Genomic DNA, 24,833 nt, shown 5'->3' on the forward strand with positions numbered 1-24,833 from the left:
TTAATTGCCCCAGTGACATCTTGGAAGGCACAAGGCAAAGCCTGTGGGGAGCCGTGGGAAGTGTAGCCCTTTACAGTGCTTTCTCCATAGAGCTCCATGGGGAAAGTGCTAGGAAACGCATTTCCCTGTACTCCCCCACGTGTCTTCCAAGACAACATGGGAGCTCCCCACAATAGCCCTCAGTGCTGCATCCAGGAAGACTCTGCACAGAGTTAAGCACTGGGAGCTGCAGCAATCATTGGTCCCTCTAATTTTTTCCATCTCTATACAGAATGAGTTTTGTCCTGGGCAGTAGTATCAAGGCCCATGTGTATGCAAGTGCATTCAGAGTGGGGCTTTCCTGATTCGAACTGAGCAGGATCTAAAATTAACTGAGCAGACATTTTTAAAAACCTCGTAAGCCTTAGAGGGAACACTGGCCACAATGTGCAGATAATTAGGTACTGATGCTGAATATTTGCATAGCCCTACTGGATAGTCTTTGGTTGCCAGGTCACTAAAGTCTTAGGCTCCCATATACAAAATTGAAATATTTATTTATAACATATTTGTCACCTTTCCAGTAATAATAGCCTACCTCACAGGATTACTGCACAGATCAGTTAAAAGATTTCAAAGCCCTTTACACAAATATATATAAACGATTACAACTGGTAACAAAGAGAATCTTTTATCAGCATACAAATCATATCAAAGACAACACCATTAAAGCAATGTATATACATTTATGGCTTTATACAAAGGATTATTTTATATTTTGAAAGACTCAGGCACTTTCCTACAAATATCCAAATAATATTCTGCAGTGTACAGCAGTGAAACATATTCTTACAACACACACAAATGAAATGCAAAATATTTGCATGTCAGTCTGGCAATAGTGCTGCTAAGGTAGTATGGGGTGGGATGGCGAGGTGGGAATACCCCATGAAATCTAGTTTGAATGCAGAGTTACATTTCTTTGTTTGCATGAACCGCAATACACTTATTAAAGATACAAAAAACCATTTAAAAAATTAGTTATAAATTAAAAAGCCTGAAAAATTCAAAATATGAACTTAAAATCAATAAAATAAAAAGTTCATCATAACACCCATTCAGTTTTTGAACAAGTGCAAACTTAAGACCATTAAAGAACTGGTCCACTTTAATCTTTTCTGTTCTTTAGGGATGTTCTGTTAAATTGTCAGCATTCAACATTTGTTTACTATTTTGTGCAACTTCTCAGTTTATCAAAGCAGAAGTCTCATTAATGCAGCTATTTATACAGTAGAAACAATACATTTAAGTACTGGTACAGTTCTATTGTAGAATACACTTCTCACAAGGGTACAGACCAACAGAGGGGAAGAAACACAGACATAAACAAGGCTGTTTGGTAAAAATCTGCACATTTCATAAAGCCATCATTTACAATACTCTTTTTTTTAAAACTATGTACTGCAGAAATTAAGAGCTATGCAAAAAGCATTTTTTATCATCTTTTTGTTTTACAATACCATCCTTCATTAAATGTTCAGTTTCCCAGGATTACATGGAGAAGTTATTAGAACACTGTGCAAGTGTCTAATATATTTAGAGGACCTTTTCTGTTCCCATTGATATGCCAGCAGTAAGAAAAACCTACCTGAACACTTGGATACACTGTATGAAAATGCAATCGAGCATAGGGTCTTCAATCACATCCTGTTGGCCACAGAAGCTACACCTCTTTTCTTCTTCCTCTTCCCACCCCATACTAAATGGTTTGAAGGGAAGGGAAGTCACTGGACAATCAGAAGCTAGTTGGAGAAGTAATAGAGACAGGACAACAAGGATGTGTTACCCAGCCAAAAGGTAACTCCTGACATTTTAGAAGGTATCTCAGGGGCTATGCCCTGCCTTTGGCAGTACCTTAAGCCACCCATGACAGATAATTTGTCACTTTCTCTTTTAAACACATCCAAGTATGAAGATGCTCAATGAAATTCGCATGCTAAGGAGCAAATTATTTATTTACCTACATGTTAAAAGTCTGCTCTTATAAAAGTCTCCGAGAGAGAGAGATGTTCAAGAAGAGCCCTAGCGATGTAAGACATTGAAGGAGTAAGTTATTAACACCAACCATTGTTATTTATACAATTAGGCTCTACTGCTTGTCCCTGCAAAATAATGCTCTTTTAATATAATATAAAGCAGGTTCTAGGTTTTGAACTAAATAGGAGACAGTGAGAGAAGAAATGACAACCCTACAATAGATTACTAATGATAATGGTCTTAAACAGAGAAGTTCCTGCCCTAATTTCCATGGAATAATTGCAAGGATGAAGCACTAAACATACAAATAACTGAATATAGGAATTGAAGTTATCTGTATGTATAAACAGACAGATCACCCTTGTGCCAGAAAACTCTCTCGGAGATTTTACATTTAGAAGTACATGTGCCTCCTCTTTAGAAATCTTTAATGGTGCTAATATAAACTTCTCTCTCCTTAGCCTAATTAAAATACTGTATACAAAATTTTATGCATGTTGCTAGATATTTTGGATTCTGCAAAATATTTTTAAGTAGCTTGTATTACAAAGTAGAGATGTAAGAAAAATAGCTATTTGCCTATTACAAAAGTTCAAGTTGATTAATAAAATTAGTCAGTCTGGATGTCAGCCCCACAATAAATCTACATAATCTAAAAACATGGCTGACAAAGCTGTCAATCTGTTTTCTCATGTGGAAGTCTGAAACTTTGGTTAGATCATATTCAATGACATGTTCTTATATGAAATGTAGAACAATTTTAACACACACAAGGCAATTAATCCAGCTGTCCACAGTTCTCCAAGGGTTAAGAAGATCAAAAGATAAAGTGGATCAGACACGACTGAAGGTTTAAAATGACCACTGTATGATTTTCTCAGATCTAGTATTTTCCTAAAAAAACCATTTTGCTTCTATACACAGCCAACATATAACATGATGCATAAGTATTTGCTGCTTTTCAAGGACTTTGTAGTGAGTTTGGCACTTCTAAATAAAGACATTTCCAATGGCACATTATTTACCTACAGCAGCAAATAACCTGCATGTATGTGGCAAACATCCAATACAGGAAAAATCTATCTGCTGTCAAGTTTGACAAGGGGGGTGGGGGAACACATTATAAAGAAGACACAAGAGGTTGAAGGACATCTTTGGACTCCCTTGCTTAGTTCCTGCAGTCAGAGATGTCTGAAGTACTTTAAACTGTAGCCTAGGATAACAGAAAGAAAACACATCATGATAGAAAGCAAACACATATTTCCAGAGTACATGATGGATGTCATTATATGCATAACCTAAGTACAAGGAAGCCAAGAACAAAAGATTTATTTTCTTTAAGCAGCACTATTTTTACCAATGTGAGTCAAAGATATAATATTGGCAAATACATACTGAATGAAAATTTTCAGTCTTTCCCAGGACTAACCTAGAAAAGCGGACTAGTTTATTACATGACTAATCACTCTGTGACTACAAACTTTTACTTCCTGTATGATAACCAATGCATGTTTCAGATTTGAGCATGTTGGCTTTCATAATTAAAAAACTTTCTGGCTTTCGTAATTAAATAACTAAAGCTTGTCCACATTTTACTTGTTATACTAAGGTATACCAATTGCATTTATGTAGCAACATCTGCCACATCAGTATCACAATCCTTAATTGAGACTGCTGACACAAATACCACCCAACAGTAGTTCACACATTTTGAAATGTCCTCATTAAGTTGTAATAAAAATTTAAGTTGATTCATTTGATGGCAATCTGATGCCCTTTGAAAAATTGCGTCCTTTAACATGGTGGTGACGACTAGCCTCACGGATTGCAGCTCATACCCAGGACAATTTTAAAAGGTAGGTTTAATACAAGATGCTAAGCAGCCAATGCTTAAATTATGGTATACCTAAGTTACGTCATCTAATTTATTAATTTTAAAACGTTGAGTATGAAGAGCAAGACATGAAGGTATTTTTAGTCATCAAAACATAAAAGTATATAGAATTTTGGGGACGGGAAACCTTGTCCATTAAACTGAGTTATCTTTAAGTAAAGGAATCAAGATGTTAATTACCAGTAGTCAAAAGTGACCACGTAAAAACCCTTCCTGTTTATCCATTTCCTCATTACAAACTTCAAATATTTTATCATCATGCATCACCCTTATATTTAGCATATATTCTATATTGCTGCAAAAGACCTTTGCCTTCACAATTCTACTGCTACTCAAGTTTCCTGTTCCAATTAACTTGCATGAATCTTCTATTGTACTCCTTATGTCTGGAGGTTGCTAACAGAACCTCTCTCATGAACCAGTATTTTCATCTGTTAATCTCTCCTCAAACACTACTTCTTTAGCAAAGCATCTGTTCAAGCCTTCCGTTCCAGACCTTGCCCCCTAGCAACACAAACAAAATATGCAATGGTATTTGCTTACACTCTTTGGTGTGCAATAGCTTCCTTCCTTTATTAAAGTTCCTTTAAATGGGAACTTGCCTCTTCTTTTAACATTGTCAACACCTGGATTTGTCAGGCACTTGTGTCAAGGATCTGGTATGTTTAGCTTCTCCCTTAGTGAAATATTACAATGGAAGAAGCCGTACTTGCTGAATTTTGTCCTGCCACATAACCACTAAAGGCATAGAAGCATCCTTTTGGGGTCAGGAATCAATAGCCATGTAAACACATATATATTTAAAAAACAAACAAACATGGGAAACTAACCTTCTGGTCTTATCCTGACACCCAGTTGTGTGTTGTCGTCTTAACACCATGAGACAAACTTTGGTTAGGCAACACACTGTCAAAGTTAAAATCTAATGTTTCCCCATCCATGAGGTCATTACGAATTATTGACTCCATATCACAGTCTAATCGTTCAATAAACATATCATCTAAGTCACTAGGGAGTTTCTCCTGATGAAAAGAAACAATCCCCACTCTTCCATAACCATTACAGCTGTTCACAGTGGTGTAAGGATTTATGCTGTTCATTTGCATTGGGTTGCTCATAGGCACTTGTATTGAGGTTTTTGCTGTGGACGAACGATTTAAACTTGAAGCATGAGATACAGTGCTAAGTGTGAGAGATAAGGTATGGCTGTTAACCACTGATGGTGGTTGGATATGTCCTTGGTGCGAGTGGGCACTGGGGGTAATGATTTTGTTATGGGATTGTTGGTTCCCATATGGCGACATTGTTGAGTTAGAGGCCATTAACACATTTTGTCCCAGCACTCGGCCACTGGGCTGGGAAACATGAGTTTCTACAGATGCCAAGATATCATTGTGTGGAGGTGAGTCAGAAGTAAGCAATTCTTTCAGAAGTCCTACAGAGCAGTTATATTGGTTGTGGGGTCCATAGCTCAATTTGCTGTCTTGAATATTTTGCATAGGTATCTGGGACAAGGAGTTCATGCTAGCCTGAGCATAACTGTATTTCCTGTAGTCTGCATTTGGTGAACTTATACTTGTGTTAGATGAAGCATATGAATAACCAGGTGGTTGCTGCATCATGGTAGTGGGTGGAGACTGGGTTGATCCAGCCAAGGATGTGTTTGGGGATAAAAGATTGAGGTTATCCAAGAGGTTCTCCATGTTTTCTGAACTGCTCATCTCAGAAAGGCTGGGCAAAGTGGAAGTCATTTTGGCTGCTGGTGAAGGATAGACCATGGAGTGTACATCCCCTTCTCCAAGGTCATCTTGTTCTGGCAGGATTGGAGAAAGTCTCCCACTAATTGTACTAGCATTAGAACTGGTTCTAGGCCTAAAAGTACTCCAATTATTATCAAAGTCATCATTACTGTGAGAGCTGGGACTTGCAGGCCATTTTGAGAACTGTGTGCTTGGACTGTCGCCATTTCCATCTTGACCTGCCTGAAGAGCAGCTTTTTTCTTTGCAGCTCTACCTCTGCTTTTTGCAAACTTGCTGGGGTTGTCCATGGATGCAGCCCTTCTCCTGGGAGACTTGCCACTTTTGCCTCCTTCTGGGTTGAGCATCCACCAAGAGCTTTTTCCTGTTCCTTCATTCTGCACTCTAATAAACTTGCTGTGCAATGAGAGATTATGGCGGATTGAATTCTGAAAAAGAAAAGGAGTAAGAAAAGTGTTCAGTCTCTTTATTCCAGTCTTTTATCTTCAAGTGTACAATAACCTTATTTTAAAATCCCATTTTCCAATGCAATATTACATTCAGCCCCACAATACCACATGCATACACACACACACACCTCCTTGCTTTGCTTTTATTAAAATGAGAAGAGATTTCATTACCCCTACTGTATTTTGGTCAGTTTCCAGATTTAAAATGCTATCCTATGTAAATATGGCTGTTTCTGCATATCCTAGGGATGGATGCCTATTACAGTTTATTTGTGGATATTCCTAACTAGTTTTGTTTAATATAAAACTTTAAACATTATTTATTCTTTATCATTACAATATTTCATGACACCCAAATGAAATTCAAGATAGAAGGGGTGTTGTATATTTTTCTGTGCTGTATTGTTCTTAAAGGTCTTGAAAACCAATCCCAAAGCCACCTCGCTTTCATTATTTGTGTTGTACACCATTCTTGAACATATTGCTTTATAACAGAAGAAAGATCCCTCCCCGTGGGGATCACAGTCTAGAAACAGACACAAGGGAGTCAAGAGAGGGAGGGGAATGGAGGTAACCAGGGGAAGATCATGCTTCGGCTTAGTCACAGTAGGCTATGGGGGACTAAACAATATAATTTCTTGTGAACTGCTCCAATAATCTTTATTGAAGCGTGGTATATAAATTAAATGCACCAAATAGAAATCAAATAGAAATCAAAATCAAATGAATGAATGAATGAATGAATGAATGAATGAATGGTCAAACATGCCTGGTAGCTGAATAGCACCAAACTTGCCACAGAACTGAGCAGGAGACAAAAAAAATCAAGAGATTATATATTAACCCCGCTAACTTGGCAAAGAGGCACCTTTTAATGTGGTGATTCTCTTTATTTAGCAGGGGGAGAGTAACTGGCCCTATCCACCCCCAGCACAGTACCTCCAGTGACTGTAGCTGGTGTCTGTCTTATGTTTCTTTTTAGATTGTGAGCCCTTTGGGGACAGGGATCCATCTATTTATTGTTTCTCTTTGTAAACCGCCTTGAGTCATTTTTGGAAGGGAGGTATAGAAATTGAATAAATAAAAATAATATATCTCTGTTATATAAGTCAGGGCTTGACAAATTCCAGACACCAGGGAGCCATGATGCCTAGATTTGTCCCAGGCAGCCCTTAGTATGTTACTTGTAAAGGGGATAAACACCCACCCACCCAACTTCCATAATGTCTGTCACTGGTAATTCTGACAAGTATCCACTGCTCAGCTCCCAAATTTTGGGGCTGGTTCCTAGAAGCAAAGGAAATTTGTCAAGGCCCGTCATAAGTATGCAACCACACAGGACCTCAAGAGAAATGCAAGGCAGTGTGAGACACAAAGCCAATGAAAACCTCAGTGCACAAGAAAGGAAGAGGAGAGCAAGAATGGTGAACACGGGCAAGAATATTAAGTCCACCCCTAGCAACATGCAAGAAATCACTGGCATGATAGCAAGGCAGCTGTAGGACACTTGCATCCAAGTCCAAAAAGTACCTTAACTCATTTGTGGACACAGATTCCCACAACTCTCTTGATGAAGAACCCTGCATAAATTAAGGAAAGGGCCTACAGTGGATGCTAAGGCAAAGGGCCAGGCCCAGTTCCGAGCAAGAAGTTCATCCAATAACAACTTCCAAGCTAGGCAGCTATGACACTAGAACCTAGTGAAAGGCAAGCCACTCAGAGAGTAGACCAGGCAAATACAAACTTGGGGGTGAGGGTACACTGAGCTAGAAGTCACTCATGGCATTCTGTCACAGGAACCAGCTGCAAGCCAGCTCTCAAACAAGTAGGTAGGCATCCAAGGTGTGCCCCAAAGTGACAGTGTATTTCTATCTCAAGCCATGTGGTCAAGAAAGGAGTACAAACTGCTGCAAACCATGGGCAATAGAGGATCCTATGTGATGCTGCAACCCTTTACTGACTCCTCCCCAGCTTGAGTTTTCAACATGCTTCCTGATGCAAGTTGCTCCCATAATTAATTGTGCATGTAGAAAGCACTGCTCATGTACATTCATCCAGCATGAGTTTCCTTTAGCTGGGCAGATACCTACCCAGCTCTTTCTCACCCACTGTTGCCAACTCTTGCAGTAGTGCTGCATACTCAGCAACCACACATTCACAAGAGGGAGTTCACAGAATCTGCACAAAGAGAGAGGCCCTAAGGATCCCGCAGAAAGTTTTTTTTAAAAAAAGTACTTGGGGATAAAAACAAGTGTCTGGGAACACTCAACAGAGAGAGCGGGAAGGCAAAGTGAGAGGTGCATTACTCTACAATATTCTATCAGCAAAACATGGTTTGTAGTTTAGAAAGGACACTGGGTACTAAGTCAAAGCAGCTCAAGGTACACAGGAGGAAGAGGGCTGGATGTTCCTAACTTTTTAGGTGGTGGGAAGTCTAGACATCAGGCTTTCATAGTTTATTGAGAACGAGGGGGTGTGTTTTTACTTTGCAACTAGCCGGAAGGGAAGTTCGGTGCAACTTGAATATCCCATTGTAAACAAAGCTGGTCAAAATAAAAAGGTATTAAGCACATTTATATAATGCCCCAAACTTATGTATCTTATTTCATGAACTCTTTAAATTCTACTACTAAAATCACCGATGCCACTTTTCTGACAGAGCATGATGCTACAAACTCCCTCAGTTTGACGTTGTGTAAAATACAAAATATGTTTGTTAAGAATATTCATTCTGGAAATACTATGTGGCTTGGAAAACCCCAAAGAAATGTGGTATCATCCTGGCTGCGTATTCAGAATAAAGGTGAATACTATTCCACCTGAAAAACTGCATAAGCAAGCAGATCTCCGACACCTGTTTACTAAAAACAAAGCAGTAGTAATGCTTTAAAATGTTGTTTTGTAAATGTCATAGGATTATCTTGCCCCAGGTTTAAAAAGTTTAATGTTTATAATGGAAACAAGCGTGCTCGTTCGTTCTCTTTCTCTCACCCCTGAACAGAACTAACTTTCAGTCTTTCTACACATGGAAGTGTTTAGTATTTTATACAAGCTACAAACTTCCTTAGTCATCAGAAAGTTACAATCAAGTAGTCTTGTATAAAGGACATTCAAGGTCACTCACTCTTGGATAGCTAAGCTATCTCCACACTCTGCCAACAACAACAAAAGTTCCAAACAGGAAAAGGTTTGCATCAGAGTGCCTGCTACATAAATTCCTGTTTTTCACTCAGCCAGGAGAAGATTAAAGAAACTATGATTTACTGCCTTGGAAAAAAGTGTGGAAGAGGAGTAAATATTGCAAAAATATGTAGCGCTGTTAATGATGTTGTGTCTACAAAGCTTTGCCAAATGCAGACATGATCCGATAATAGTCCTGTTTCAAGCAGTGGAACTTGGCAGCTGAGCAAACAATGTAGTTACAGGTTTGCAGGCAGTCACTATAAACTAGTCCATGCCTAGAAAGAGCTACCTACACACTGGAAATGCTCAATTTCTACATCTGAAAATAAACGAGAATTTCTCTTCAAAGAGTATACAAGTATCAAAAGCAGCTCAATGTCTCCAGTTCTGTTGACCAATCATTTTCAACTGTTGACTGTAACTTCATTCATAAAACTAGTTTGCAGTTGCTATTTTTGACTCTAAACTTTGTTAAGGAGCAGCCTAGGAACATTTCTGCATGGGTGCACATTTTCACATTCCTTCAAGGTTCAAAAGCTGTTATTTCCCCATCCATTCTTCAGGTTTCCAGTCAAACTATCTATTAACCAATGTGCCCCAAATATTTACCTGCTTCTCAAATAACTTCTGAAAAGATACAAGAACTGATTCAGAAAAAAGCATACAGATTAGGTGCATATAAACTAGTCTGATATACATAATTAATGTTATTTATAGAATATGAACCCATACATCAACAGTGTGGATTAGGTCTCTCTATTGCTCTCTGAATGACCCCTTCATTACCTATAGTGTTGCTAGCTGCTGTACTGCAGCATATAAAATACACTGTGAGTTGACTGCCCAGCTATACTTTTATTATATATAGCACATTATTTGGGGATAGGTTAAGGCGTTGGTATACTGCCATAGTTTATGCAGTTATGAACTATGCTTCAATGTTATACGTTTTAGTTCAACTTTTAATTTGCTGCTGAATGTTAACACATTTAAACACTATCTAAATCTGTTGTACTTTATGCTGGTCAAAGACCAAAATAAAGCATATCTATCCGATTATGGAAATTAACATATAGCTTTTTTTTTTTAAACCCACTGTATTTTGGGTTTTAGTTCAGCCTTACAGGCATTGATGGTTAATCCACTTATTTTAATTGTCTAGTAAAAACTATTTAAGAAATCTGACCAATTATCACAAACTTCTGACAGCTGAGGGAGAAACCTGTTCCATACACAGTTACAGGACAACCACACTAATACTGCATAACATCCTCAAATTATCCATTACATCAGACACAAAGTCGTAAATTGTAAGGATTACTCTGAGACCTTCCTTCAAGCATGGCAAAGAACATTTGGTTGAAGCCAAGAAGGAAGATCACATTTCAGTGCATTTATCTTGACACTAAACAGCCCCCTATGCGGCTCAGTGGGCAGAACAGTGACACATCAAGGAGGGTGAAACCTCAGCCTTACGGTCCAATAAATAATGTTTGGCCAAACTACACATTGCCTTAAAAATTTGGCTGCCAATTTACATCGCTTTGTAATGTTTAGCTACAGCTGACATAGGACGCAACAGCATTTCTATGATCTCTCGTGAAGGCTTACTGCTTTACAACAGCACATTTGTGAGACCTTGTCTGCACGATGAACTTCGGGCAACAGGGAATAACTCTACTTTGTGCTCCTCTCCCAGGCAGGAGGAGGAAGCAGTCATGGCCATCTATGCTTGCAAGTACAAGCAGGGCACTTTTGAAAGGAAGACTATTGGGCCACAGGCATTTGGGCAGTCAGGGCAAGATGCACATGAGCACTGAAGAAATAGAAAAGGGAAATGTTGTTTCAAACACCAACCAAATCAGAGAGGAAAAACCTGGCTAGAGTTGCAGCTCACCTTGTCCCACTTTCTAGAGAGAGGGAGCAAGCACCAGTTCCCTGGCTAAAGCACTAGAATGGCCCAGAGATCACTGTGGACAGGTGCAGATCCAATATGCCTGCTTAGAGGCCATAAAGAAGAGTGCAGTTAGGCATCAAGACTCACTGCCTGGGTTCAGACATAATGCAAAACACCATGGCTTGTGCTAGCCATCATTAAGAACCCATACCATGGGCAACTTCCTATGTAATATGGCCTCTTTGGGTTGTCCCAGAGAGCACTAACTGACATTTCCTGATTAGATACAAAGGTAGTTCTACAGAGAGTGTATTGCAGTAGTCTAGCGTAGAAGTTGCTCTCTTCTGGAAATGGAAACAGTTGGAGTATCAGCCTACAGGGATAAAAAGCACTCCTGGTCACTGCCTCAATCTGAGAAATCACAGAGAGGATTAGGGATGTGCACGAACCAAGGTCTGTGCCCTGGTTTGGCACCGTGTGAAGGGGAGTGGTGAGCGGGATCTTTTAAAAAAGAGACCTGGTGGTGCTTGTCCCAAGAACCCAGAACCCAAGCACAGTGTCAGCATGCACAGGGTGTCTGTGCCTGCATAGGTGCCATTTGCATGGTCAACACCACCTCAGTTCATGCACATCCCTAGAAAGGATGTCATGGAGAAAGATTTGGGTGTAATCAGCATACTGGTAACTAGTGTTCCCTCTAAGGCATGTGCATGTCGTGTGTGCATGTGTGCAAACACGAACGGGTTTTTTAATGTCTGCTCAGTTAATTTTTAGAACCTGCTCAGGCTGAATCAGGAAGGCCCAACACCATACTGCCCTACACAGTTCTTTAGCAGTGTGTAGAGGATGTACATCAAAGACTGCGTGGAATCTTCTCCCATTTTTTATTATCTGCTTGAGAAAATATGGAAAGTTGAACTGAAATTAAATCAATATAAACTGGTCTGGCCTGAAAAGATAAACTGGAGCATCCAAGGGCATAGCTATAATTGAACAAAAGGGTTCAAAGAACACGGGCCCCCAGCTCCTGAAGGCCCTCCAGCTCCATTCCTTCCTATTTTCTCCATTGTCTCCCTCAATCTGAGGGGCCGCCAGAGAGAGGGATGAACACAGGCCCCCTCTTCCCTAGCTACGCCCCTGGGAGCATCAGATATTTAACAAAACACGACCACCAACCGCTGTAGAGTGACCAACTACTACTGGTCTGGCCTGGAAGGGGTTAAATTTTGTTAAGAATGATATGTCAATGACTATTGAGTATTCCATGTGGTAAAAGGGTAATCCTGAGTAAAATGTAATTGGCAGAGCAATAGGATGTCAACTGGTTTAGGAACATTAAAGCCTCACAGAAACGGTTATACTGTTGGAGCAGTATTGTGAAGGAGGGGCAACCTGTCAGCTTGGTTATGTAAGGGAGGGTGGGGTGTGTGTGATTGCTTCATTATCAAGAAGTCATCTGGCTAGAGATGCTATCTTAGATAGACCTTTACAATTATTCAAATTGGAAGTATGAAAAGTCATGCTGGGTGACTGGACAAGAGCGCTGTTAAGATAATTGACCAATTAATTTCCCTTCTGGCCACACATAATGGCCCAAGTTTAAAAAGCCAATGGATCAGCCCTGAGCAACCAGAGAGTACACTGGTGAAGTCTGACCAGAGCGCAGCATAGAAGATCAGCTTTTGCCTACAGAGGGGGAAGTCATCCATCAGTCAGGACAGATCGGCCAAAGGAGGAGGGGGGGGAGGGGGGACCACCCAGCAGAAGCAACAGCGCTTTTATCAGCAAGCAATCTTGAGCTGAAATCTGACGACAAAAAGGCAGAAATCTGAAGGTCTCTCTTTCGGGTCTAGTCCTCTGAAACCAGTACCGGCATCGCTGTGTCAGTGGTGTGAAGAGTAGCAGAGTCGCACCGTGAAGGAGAAGAGAGCCTTCAGGGATCAGTGACCCAGCTGCATCACCGACTGTGTTGTGGTCAAGCTTGCTGTGCCTCTGTGGGCATTTCCAGACCAGTAACCAAGCTCTGCAGGTCTGACCAGAATGGTGTATAAGATAGATTACAGTTAATTAGCTAGGGAGGAATATTTACAACATGTAAAGATAGAATAGTTTGACTTCAGGTTAATTAGGAAAGTATCATTAACAAGCAATTACTTCTGCCTTGAATATACTGAGTGCAACTGAACATAGAACTGGAACAAGTTAAAGAACAAGTTGCTGCATCAACTGGAAGTTTCTCTCAAGACTTTAAAAGTTTTTATTCTTTCAATGAGAGAAGTAGATAGCAGCAGATTAAGGGGAAACATCACATGTTAGTAGGAAGGCACAGTATTTGAAGTTTCAGGCCTCATAAACACCCAATTTATTTCTTATACTTTTATTCCACCCTTCAATATGGGACTCGCAAGGTGATGTACAAAATCTAAAAACACAACCACACTAAAATTAAACATATTAAAAACAATATGTTAATCCATTTTTTAAAAAGTCCATAAAAAACTAATCTAAAATGATAGTTACTGGCCAAACACACCCTTATTGACCAAAGGGCTAGGAAAATAGGGCACCCTTTACAATTGCAGACCAAGAATGAAGGAGCAGTATAGATCTCATCTGGAAGGGAGTTCCACAATCTGGAGGCAATAACAGAAAAGGCCCTGTCCCGATATGCATGACAAACATGCCTCCACAGGCATCTGCACATGGAGCACAGTCCACCCAAAAGGACTTGTTTTTTTTAAAAAAAACCTAGATAATTTAGATTTTGTACAAACAGAATAGTCACTTTAAGCAACATTTTTTTTTTTGTTATAAGCAAAAAAACATCACAAAGTAATGAGCAGGCTTTCAAGTTTTCCAAAATCATCTTCAGGCTAGATGTGTATTAAAAAAAAACCCTTCCAGTTCAGAATACAACCCGCCAGGGAGGCTAAAGAAGTTCTGAATCAGTGTCCAAGAACAGCAATGAACTGGTTGTAGGCCAATATACTGAAACTTAAACTAGACAACAGAAGTAATCTCTTGGTCCAATGACAAAGAATCAGCCTGTTTGGGATGGGGCTGAGCTCCCTTTGAAGAGTCAGGTTTGCAGTTTGGGAGTGCTCCTGGAACTGATTTTCCTTCTGGACTCTCTGATGGCCATTGTGGCCAGGAATGCTTTTGCTCATCTTGGCCTACAAACTTACATGTCTTAGCTGCAAAAAGTGGATTACAGCAACACACTGTGTGTTGCGTTTTTCTCCACTGTGGTGTTCCAACTGTCCCATCCTTGTGCTTTAACTAGAGAATTTAAGATTTTTACTGTTGGCTACTGGCACAGCGGGGAAATGCCTGGCGGGCAAGAGGTTGCTGGTTCAAATCCCCATTGGTATGTTTCCCAGAATATGGGAAACACCTATATCAGGCAGCAGTGATATAGGAAGGTGCAGAAAGGCATCATCTCACACTCAGCGGGAGGAGGCAATGGTAAACCCCTCCTGTATTCTACCAAGGAAAGCCACATGGCTCTGTGGTCACGAGAGTCGACACTGACTCGAGGGCACAACTTTACCTTTAAAAGACACACAATAATTTGCACTTCAGTGGAACATCATTTATATGGTAACTCCTGTTCAAAACTTTCCACATCTAACATGCTGCATTAGTAAGAGGTACACTGGTTGCAGCAAGGTGGCTATGATTTCCTATTTTCCCAAATTATAGCCAGTTCTGATAATGCCATCTGCTGAGCTTTTTAGAGATTGTTTCACTCCCTTTTAGGGGCCCCAATGCAACAATGAGAGAAGTACTATGGCTTCCCTTCCTTCTGCCAGTCAAAATACTATTTAACATGGGAAAATTAGAAGGAGAGGCTATGGGCTCCATATATAAGCAGTTCCCATTGCAAAGTTACTGCCACAAAGGAATGTCATTCCTGGAAAATGAACAATGAAAAATACCACACTTTTGCAGAAGTCTGCTAAAGATGAAATTACGGAGATTATAGAGAACAAGGAAGCTGTTGTATTCCAGTTTCTATACTATCCCTTCCAAAGACTTTCCCTATTTTCCCAGATTACAGACAGTTCTGGGAATGTCAATTATTTAAGGAGCAAACCCCCCAAAACACCATGTTATGTACTGGTACATGGAAATCAAAATGATTCTACTTTGCCTAAAAGCCATCCAGAGGAAAGACTTATGACACTTCTAGAAGGTATTTAGGATTGAGAAACTTGGTATACAGATGGTACCGTGTTTCCCCGAAAATAAGACAGTGTCTTATATTAATTTTAGCCCCAAAAAATGCACTAGGGCAATCAGCGGTACATCAGAAATTACTGCTAGGTCTTACTTTCGGGGAAACAGGGTATTTGCTGTCAACTGATTTTAGCAATTGCCTTTTCTCTTTTGCAATGGCAAATCTCCAGTCTCTGTGTAAGATCCAAGTTGTCAAAGGTAGGGATGTGCACGGAACCGGTTCGGAGGCCCTTTATGGGCCTCCGAACTGATTCGAAGAACCAGCGGTTCTGCCAGCAGGGGATGTCTCACTTTAAGAGAAGGGGAGGGTGCACCTACCCCTCCCACCACATTTCACCCGCTGGCGTCCATTTTCGTAAAAGCTCATCAGGGCAGCAGCATACCTCCCTGCCGTCTCGTTGCCCGAATATAACCAGAAGTCCCCGACACGCCTGCACGCGCTAGCACAGGCACACGCACATCGTGCCCGCACATAGGCGCATCGGGGACTTCTGGTTATATCTGGACTTCCGGTTATATAGGGGTGGCAGGGAGGTATGCTGCTGCCCTGATGAGCTTTTACGAAAACGGACACTGGCAGGAGAAAGCGATGGGAGGAGAAAGTGCACCCTCCCCTGCTCTTAAAGCAGCACCCCCACCACCTTCGAGCCTCCCTGCCACAGTTCTGTGCACATCCCTAGTCATAGGTCAGGCACAGCACCTTAAAAGTTGTACCTGGAAAGTAATGGGAAGCTAATTCAGCGAGTAGAGGAGTACTATGCAACAAGCTCTCTACAACTGTTAACTGCAACAGCTTGTGCACTGAACACACAAGCTTACTCTACATTTTTAAATAATATTTGTATGTACACCGAGCATCATACTAGGATTGCAGATATTTAAGGATCAACAGTGGAGGGAGCCAGTTGTTACACAGAGCTGAGATTTGACTGTCATCCTAGGCTACGTAAACACTTCGAAAAGGTCACTTTTTAAAAGCCATATCCTTTTGAGGTTAACAAATAAAACTTCTTAAACCTACTCTAGCTCAGGCTTTGTTCCTATTTAGCATTTCCTGCAACCTTAGAATCATAAAACAGGAATGCAACAGTCCATTCAGATGGGCCATGCGCCAAGAACCTCTATTGTTTTCAATGGAGGCACACTCGAATTGGCAAGACGTGCAGGAAGTGACACTGGAAGTGGAACTGGCCAAGCATCCATTTACTCTCTCCCCACTCAGGAACCCCCTTCCCCCTACAGGAAGAGTTTTCCTCAAAAATTCCAGTAGCACACTACAGACACAGAGGAGGGAAACGCACCAGGGACACAACAATGAGAAGGACAAGCACACTTGTTGGACAAGTGTGTGCTACATTTGTATCCCACCCATCCCCCAAAGAGCTCAGGGCAGCCTTTGAAGGCCAGAAAGATTTAAAGGCAAGGTTTCCTGCAGTAGCACAGAAACAAGCTGGTTGAAATTATATGCAAACAATAGAAATGGGGCGGGGGGATGCATGTAAGTTGTCTGTAGGAATTTTTTGAGGCAGCACACAAGGCTAACACATTCTATTTAGAATCAGTAGTTTATGTCTGTTGGTGGCACTGTGCACAGGACTGCTTTTACCACTGCTGGTAAAATATCTTATCAATATTATGATTATTATGAAAAATAATCTTTTTTCAGTACTTTAACATTTGAAGAACATTTATAAATTCATTACCATCTTCATGGGTTTTTGTTTGTTTGTTTAAAGTGCGTCTCCAGTGTTCTAACTTCTTGTTTGTATTTTTTAAAAGTATTTGGCAGGCACTTTTTCCTTTTTCAATAAGTTTTTGTTCCTTCACATTATTGTCTACTCAGTCACAGCTTCTTTCCAAGTTGCTTTAAGCAGCCAAAAGGAAACAAACAATATTAATGCTTTTATATTGGGGCAAGGGTGGCGGGAAGGTAGATCTCAATCCATTAGTGCTTGCTGGGATTCTAGTACAGAAACTAAGTTGACCTCAAGTATACAAGAGTTCATACTGGAGATCTCTTAACAGTTAAGGCTTGACTAATCTGTGTTAAGAGATCATCAGTATCACTTAACACTGAGCTTTCCATCTCAAACACAAATCAGTAGATAATTTTTCTCTACTAGAATTTCCATTAGGTGAAAAATGCAAGACTGAAATCAATCCACCTGTGTACTAAGCTGTGCCATTTGGCTAAGAAGCCAATTTATCTATTCAAAAACAGGAATGAAAACATCTCTTTGCAAATTCTGACCTATATTAATGTTCACACTAACTCCTTCAACCTTACTATGTTAAACTAAAGGCCAAGACAGTTCAATGCCCTATTCAGCAGCCACCAGATTCAGATTATCTAGGAATGGTAAAGAATATGAGAGTATTCTCTTGCTAGTAGTTCACTCACAGCCTCCAGCAGCTTCAAGCCTAGGAATAAATACTGGCTGACTTCCTAAGTCAGTGTGGATGCACCAGGACAACACGTCCAAGCTGCGGAGAACGTCCCCACTGCTGCTGCACCTATGTGTGGAGGGAGTGATTTCAGACAGTCGTCTTTACTTCCAGAAGGGACTTCTGAAAATATGTCCCCGAGGGCACGACTCCAGTTGCTTTAAGAGCAGCCTCCTACTGAAAGGACAAAGTTCACACTGTATCCTCCTCACTGCAATAGAATATCAGTCACTGTCCTTACCAATGTAGGTCTATCAACCACTATTTTTAATGCATATATTGAGTCTTTTGAACTCCATAAATGGCACTGAGAATCATTAGCAGTGGCAGAAATATCTACAAGGAATAGTTAAACAAACAAACAAACAAAAAAGCTGCTTTATACTCCTTGAAGTGCCATGTGAGAGTGTACAATCAAAGCTTGGAAAATGCAAAGCTATCACAGGACATAAGAGAAGTAGTTCACAAAAATAATTTGTGAACTTGTGATTAGCAATTATGCATAGTCTTAGAAAGTCTTACCAATTCTATTCTCCAGTGTGAAGCTGAATATGAAGACACTGGTTGATGGATTTGACCTTTACCATCTTGTAAAACGGGGGCTTACAGTTTTAAGAGAATGCGTGGAAATCAAGGTTCTGAAGTTATTCATGGCTAAGCTTCCAGTACGGCAGTTGTTGGGGTAAGGGGGGGGGGGATGGCTTTGTCCTGCTATTGCTACCAGGGACAGCAAAACAAAGCATTTGTTTCACCCTTGCTGGCAGTAGTAGCAGCTCTTTTTTCTCTGCTCTCATGGACTGGGAAAAGGGAAAGTGTGTCATCGAGTTGGTGTCGACTCCTGGCGACCCCATATCCCTGTAGTTGTCTTTGGTAGAATACAGGATGGGTTTACCATTGCCATCTCTCGCACAGTATGAAGTGATGCCTTTCAGCATCTTCCTATATCGCTGCTGCCCGATATAGAAACATACCAGCAGGGATTCGAACCAGCAACCTCTGGCTTGCTAGTCAAGTCACTTTCCCACTGCGCCATTAGGTGGCTCTCATGGACTGGGAACCAGCCCACAAAGAGAAGAAAGTGCTGCAATCTTAAATACATCAGCAACAGTCAGAGCAAGTGAGGTAACTCCTAATAGAAACATTGTTGGATCTTCTCAACCATCCCAATTATAGCTCCTTCTCATCATCAATAATTGGGCCACACCTACAGGAACAGTCCAGCCTGTAAACATGGAAGAGCAATTGCATCACTGAAAACAACATGGAACCAGCAAGGGATAAAAACAATTTCCCCTGCAGATTCCTCATCAGCTCTGCCACAAGGCAAGTAAGGGCGGAAAAGGTCCCCCATTCACCCACATGCTAGCTAGAGCAATGCTTCTCTTGCACAACTGCATGGTCAAACTAGTATTTCAGATGTTTTGCACCTTTTAAACGAGAGAAGAGTACAGTGAACAAAAAGTGCAAAGTGATCAAATAATAAAAGTAAGAAGCTGGCTTGCATTACAAGAAGCATTTTTGTTTGTAAGCTAGGATACAAGGTTCTACGCCTCTGTCTTATGTTCCAAGTCATGATTAAACTTTTTTGAATCTTCCACCACAGATGCACATAGACTTTGCCAGCCAGAAGTTGCTCTTGTCCACAGGCAAGTGAAGTAAAGGCAAACTGAAGGAGAGCTGCCATTTGCTTTAAGAATGCTTCACATTATACTTTAAGATCCCAGCAAAAATCTGCACAGACCAGAGAATGATTTCTGCTGAGACACAGCATAGATGAACCATCTTTAGGGTAGGGCACTATCTCCTATATTGCACAGATTTACTGACAAATATATACTGTACTCCGGTCACACACACACACACACAATCAAAAACTATTTTCCACACAGGTTTGGGAGCTGTGTAGTCTCCCAGTTTTGGGTTGTGTGCAACATAAGAAGCTGCCATAGAGCGAGTCAGACCATTGGTCCATCTTGCTCAGTATTGTCTACACAGACTGGCAGCAGCTTCTCCAAAGTTGCAGGCAGGATTCTTTCTCAGCCCTATCTCGGAGAAGCCAAGGAGGGAACTTGGAATCTTCTGCATGCAAGCATGCAAGTGGCTCTTCATAGAGTGACCCCATCCCCCCGCCTCGAGGGAAATATCTTACAGTGCCCACATGTAGTCTCCCATTCAACTGCAACTAGGGCAGACCCTGCTTAACGAAGGGGGCAATTCATGCTTGAGCAGGGTAGGAGGAAAACCTGGGTAGAAGTGATTGTATGGAAGCAAGGTAGGAGGAAAACCTGGGAAGCTTTTCCTCCTACCTTGCTTCCACACAATCACTTCTACCCAGGTTTTCCTCCTACCTTGCTTCCATACAACCGAAGATTTGGAGCAATCACAGCTCCCAAACCTGGGTAGAACACAGTTTTTGATTGTGTGAATGATGTCACTCTCTTCATAAGAACAGCCCTGCTGGATCAGGCCCAAGAAGGCCCATCTAATCCAGTGTCCTGTTTCACACAGTGGCCCACCAGATGCTGCTGGAAGCCTACAGGCAGGAGTTGAGGGCATGCCCTCTCTCCTGTTACTCTTCTAGCCTTACCCATGCAGAGCCCACACAACACACTCCAGCACAGACTGAGCTTTTTTGATGGCAGCCTGTGCTCAGGAAGGTCATGCAGTTCTGACTGTAGAAGGGTCAAGTAGTAGTTAGCACAGCCACTAATAATTGTTTCCACCTTTTGAGGGAGCCCTGCCTCCTGTTTTGAGTTTTTGCTTCTACTAATTCTACTGCAAACGTTTGCTTCTTAATAGTGTCAGTTCCAGATAAATGTCGATAACCCTCAAAGCAAACCTGCCTCTCTCTCACACCCACCCACCCATACTTCTTGCAGTATTAAGGCAACAAAATGAAATCTGTGGCAATATGTACAAAATAGGTTTAAAATTAGGAAAGCAGGTGTCCCAAACTCATTCACCCTTTAAACAGGCCATTATGAGCATCCATCTGCTTCCTGTTACACATCAAAAAACTAACGTTCACCTTACTCAGTCAACCATGTATATAACTCTTGCAGTTAAAAGCAAATAAGAGGCTGATATTCTTGTGAAAGATGGTATTTTCCCTATAAAAGCTAACCACATATTTTATATACTACTTTTTAAATTCTTTAAACTTCTTCTATAAGTTATATCAATTGATTATTTGAATTTACTTTTCATCCACTTATCTCTTTCTTGGCTGTTCTTTCAGCTTATAACTCTTATAGGCTGTGGCAGCCTAACCGTTTCCTTACAACAGAAAATGTGCATGTGGGCATGTTTATGTGTGTGCGCACGCACACGCCTTCAAATGAGTAAAACAGTGCACCCCTTTTTCTGCATGATGATTTTCTTTGCATGCTTGTGACCTGCATAGTGTTGCACATTTGTTTTCAAAATATTCTGGCACCAAGGACCTCTGCATATGTGCAAAATTCCTCCAAAGGGGGAATTTCCAAAAAAAAAAAAGTGGGGGGGAGGGGAGGATAAGAACAAAGATCATCTGCACGTGTACGGAATGCCTTTCCTTTCTGAGTGGAATGCTTTCTTGCCTATCCCAAAACTATGGCATCCAGTCACCCTCAGCCTGCCTGTCTCAGGGAGGAAGTGGCCCCACCGATACTGTACAGACTATCTGAAAAGTGGTCTAGGGTGAGAAGGCAGGTGATTGAGGGCAAGAAGCTGAAGCTCAATTATGGGTGGGCTAATGCATAAACAGAGCATAAGGAGACCAATATATGGGACATGCCTTGCTGAATGCACCTTACACAACAAGGGACAGAGCCATATAGAGCAGCAGCATAGTGAACAGCAAGCCTTCACCCTACACACATGTAGCATCCCCATGTACAATTCTGACTAGCAGACAAACCCTAGAACAGCATGCCACTGTTTGGGGCACATGGTACAGGTTGAGTATCTCTTATCCGAACCGCCTGGGACCATAAGTGTTCCGGATTTTGGAATATTCGCATATTTGTAATGAGATTGATTGATTGATTGTATGTTTATTGCAGTCACAGACCAGATTAACAATCAATAACAATTAATAGCATTGATAAGAAAATTCAAAAATTTCAAAAAAGTTTACAAAATCACAAACTATTCAAATTGTAATGAGGTATCTCGGGCATGGGATCCAAGTCTAAACACAAACGGTTGCTGTACACAGTATTTTATTTTTTTAGGTTTTATTTAAAGTATAAAAACGAATAAGTATTGAATTTATGATAACTACAGGTAGCTGTAAATGTAATGAAAACTAAGCCGCAATGAGCGGTGCTGCAGGCGCACGCTGCAGTGGTTTCCAGATTTTGGAGCATTCCGGATTTCAGATGTCCGGATTAGGGATACTCAACCTGTACAGTCATCTCACTGAAGCTAAGCAGGTCTAGCTCAGTGCCTAGATCGATGACTGAAGGCCACTTTGAATTTCGTGATGGAATAAAGGTGAGATATGAATATAACAAATAGAAAACTTGAATGTTGGTTTAACGTTTCCTTAGGAGTCTGTAATTAAGTACATAGCCATAAGGAGAAGTTAGGTCATGAGGTCATTCACACAATCAAAAGCTGTGTTCTACTTGGGTTTGGGAGATGTGTGTGCTCCAAATTTTTGGTTGTGTGGAAGCAAGGTGAGAGGAAAACCTGGGCAGAGGTGAATGTGTGGAAGAATAGTAGGAGGAAAAGATAGGTTTTAAGCTACCTAGGTTTTGCTCCTACTTTGCTTCCACACAACCAAATATTGGAAGCACACAGTTCCTTGGAGACTGCCGAAGCAGTCGTAGAGATGGTAAGTAGCACAGTATAGGCCTATGGTGCACTGCAGAGGGGAGGTTCGGGAGGGGCTAATGGATATCAACGGATCTCTACCAGATCATCAGTTACAGGTGAGTAGCCTGTTTATCTGGTACGGGATCCGTTGAATCCATTAGAATGGGTGTTAGCTCCAAAAGGAGGAGGGAGCAGTGCATGATTGTAACACCCTTTTAAGGACACCTCTCCCAAAGTTCGCCTCAGCAGCAGACCATAGGTCGATAGCGTAGTGTTTTACAAAAGGTTCTTCAGATGACCAAGTAGCAGCCTTGCAAATATCCGGGAAGGACACCCCAGACAGCAAAGCTGCAGAAGCGCCATATGCTCTTGTGGAATGTGCTTTGATAGACTTTGGTGCCGGTACTCCCTGTACTGAGTACGTAAGGCGAATGGTTTCCACTAGCCAGTGAGATAGATGCTGTCTGGACAGCGCCTGTCCCATAGTAGAACCCTTGTATGATCAAAGTATCTTTTGCCGGATCGCTCGATGTCGAGGAGGCTGCTCGTGGCGGAACTGTCGAGACTGAACACAACGAAGTTGTTGGAATCGATGGTGTCGAAGCCAAACCTTCGGGAGGCGGTGCTTTCGATGCGGATATAAAGACGACATCCTATGCAGCTCCCAGAGAAGGTGTCAACTCCAATGAGGTCCAAAAGTCGTGCCTTTTTGGCAGGAACGCTAGTGACTGCCATCTTTTTGCCCGGCCTCTTTGAGGGCTTAGGGACCTTCACAGGGGGCGTCGAAGTTTTAGATTGGGACACACCCAGGTCCTTCGAGCCATGAGCCTGGGGAGATTTCATGGAGGAAGGCGCTGCTAACACATCGTCATATAGAATGGCCCTTAAACAGAGCTTGCGATTTCTTCTAGTTTGCTTAGAAAACGATTGACAAATCTTACAGGCCGAAGTTTTATGGGCCTCGCCCAGACACAGCAAACATAAGTTGTGGTGATCTTGTGAGGGCAGTTTCGCTTTGCACTCAGTGCAGCGTTTAAAGTTCTTTTTTCCCGTAGGGGCATCCATGGTACTCACTATCCAAGGTCAGTTAGCCAGAAAATCATTCCGATCTTTCGCCAAGCCAAAGGAGATTACAGAAGCAGAAAGAGTCACAATCCAGGTCAGAATGAAGAGCAGACAATCCAAACTCGGTAGCAAAGAATAGTCCAAAAAACAGTCCAAGTCAAAACCAGTAGATTAGAAAGAGAAAGTAGCCAAGGAAACTAGCACGAAGGAGCTGCAGAAAGAGAGTGATTCCTACAGTGGTCACAAAGGAACTGAGCTGCCTGCGCTTCCTCCTGCCTTAAACAGCCATGTGGTCAAGTGGGGCGGGGCGCAGGCACCAAAAAGGAGCTGTGAAAATTCGACACCGAGAGGCTTCCGCGCAGGCGCAGAACCCATTAAAATGAATTCAATTGATTCCATACCAGATGGAAGAATACATCAAGTGAGAGAAAAGTAAAGTGACCTGGAGTCGGAGGGCGGGGAGGGCGTAAAGTCACTTGAAAGAAAGATAGAATATCTGCTTGAGAAGAAATGCAACTAAAGGCCGATACACTCAAAATCAATAGCACTATATCTAACTGGATGTATGTAAATATGGCAATTAATACAGAAAAATTGCTACAACATCCAAAGTGATTACTGCTGGGGGTAACACCCCCCCCCCAAAAAAAAGATTAGATCTTTTTTCCACCACTCTAACACGACTATTATAGAGTTGATTGTTCCTCCTTTCAATTGTTGACTTTTCTCCCTACCGTTCTTATTAATAGATCAATTTAGTGTCAATAGATCAGTCTAGTTATCAATTTATATTCAAGCTTGGGTGCCTGTCTCTAAGCAAGCTGCATCAGTTATAGCTGGTGCCCCTAAAAAAGGTTGTGATTGACTCAAGTCCCATCCACCATCCCCAACCAGTCCCATTCCCTGAAGCTGCATCTAAAGATCCTCTGTTTTGTGCCATCTGAATGGATGTATAACAGCTGGAAGACAACATACTTCTTTATTACTCCACAATTGTATCCAAACAATGCCTAAAGTAGAAGTAAGAGAGCATCTTGTAGTATAGTTGAGTAAACCCAGAGATGTGAACACCACATCAAAGGGCAGT

The 24,833-nt window shown here is 41.4% G+C and overlaps 1 protein-coding gene across 1 annotated transcript in view; it reads right to left on the minus strand.

The window, feature by feature from the left end:
- Positions 1–517: 517 nt before the first annotated feature.
- The window catches only part of FOXO1 (forkhead box O1), a 51,857-nt gene continuing 27,541 nt past the window's right edge, over positions 518–24,833 (minus strand). Inside the window, exons 2-3 of the mRNA XM_053285018.1 lie at positions 4,741–6,096; positions 518–3,229 (exon numbers count right to left, since the gene is read on the minus strand). Coding sequence (XP_053140993.1) covers positions 4,750–6,096 — 1,347 coding nt within the window. The 3' untranslated portion in view covers positions 518–3,229; positions 4,741–4,749. The remainder of the gene's footprint in view (positions 3,230–4,740; positions 6,097–24,833) is intronic.

The sequence above is a fragment of the Hemicordylus capensis genome, chromosome 1 (genome assembly GCF_027244095.1).
Source record: "Hemicordylus capensis ecotype Gifberg chromosome 1, rHemCap1.1.pri, whole genome shotgun sequence".
Taxonomy (NCBI): Eukaryota; Metazoa; Chordata; class Lepidosauria; order Squamata; family Cordylidae; genus Hemicordylus; species Hemicordylus capensis.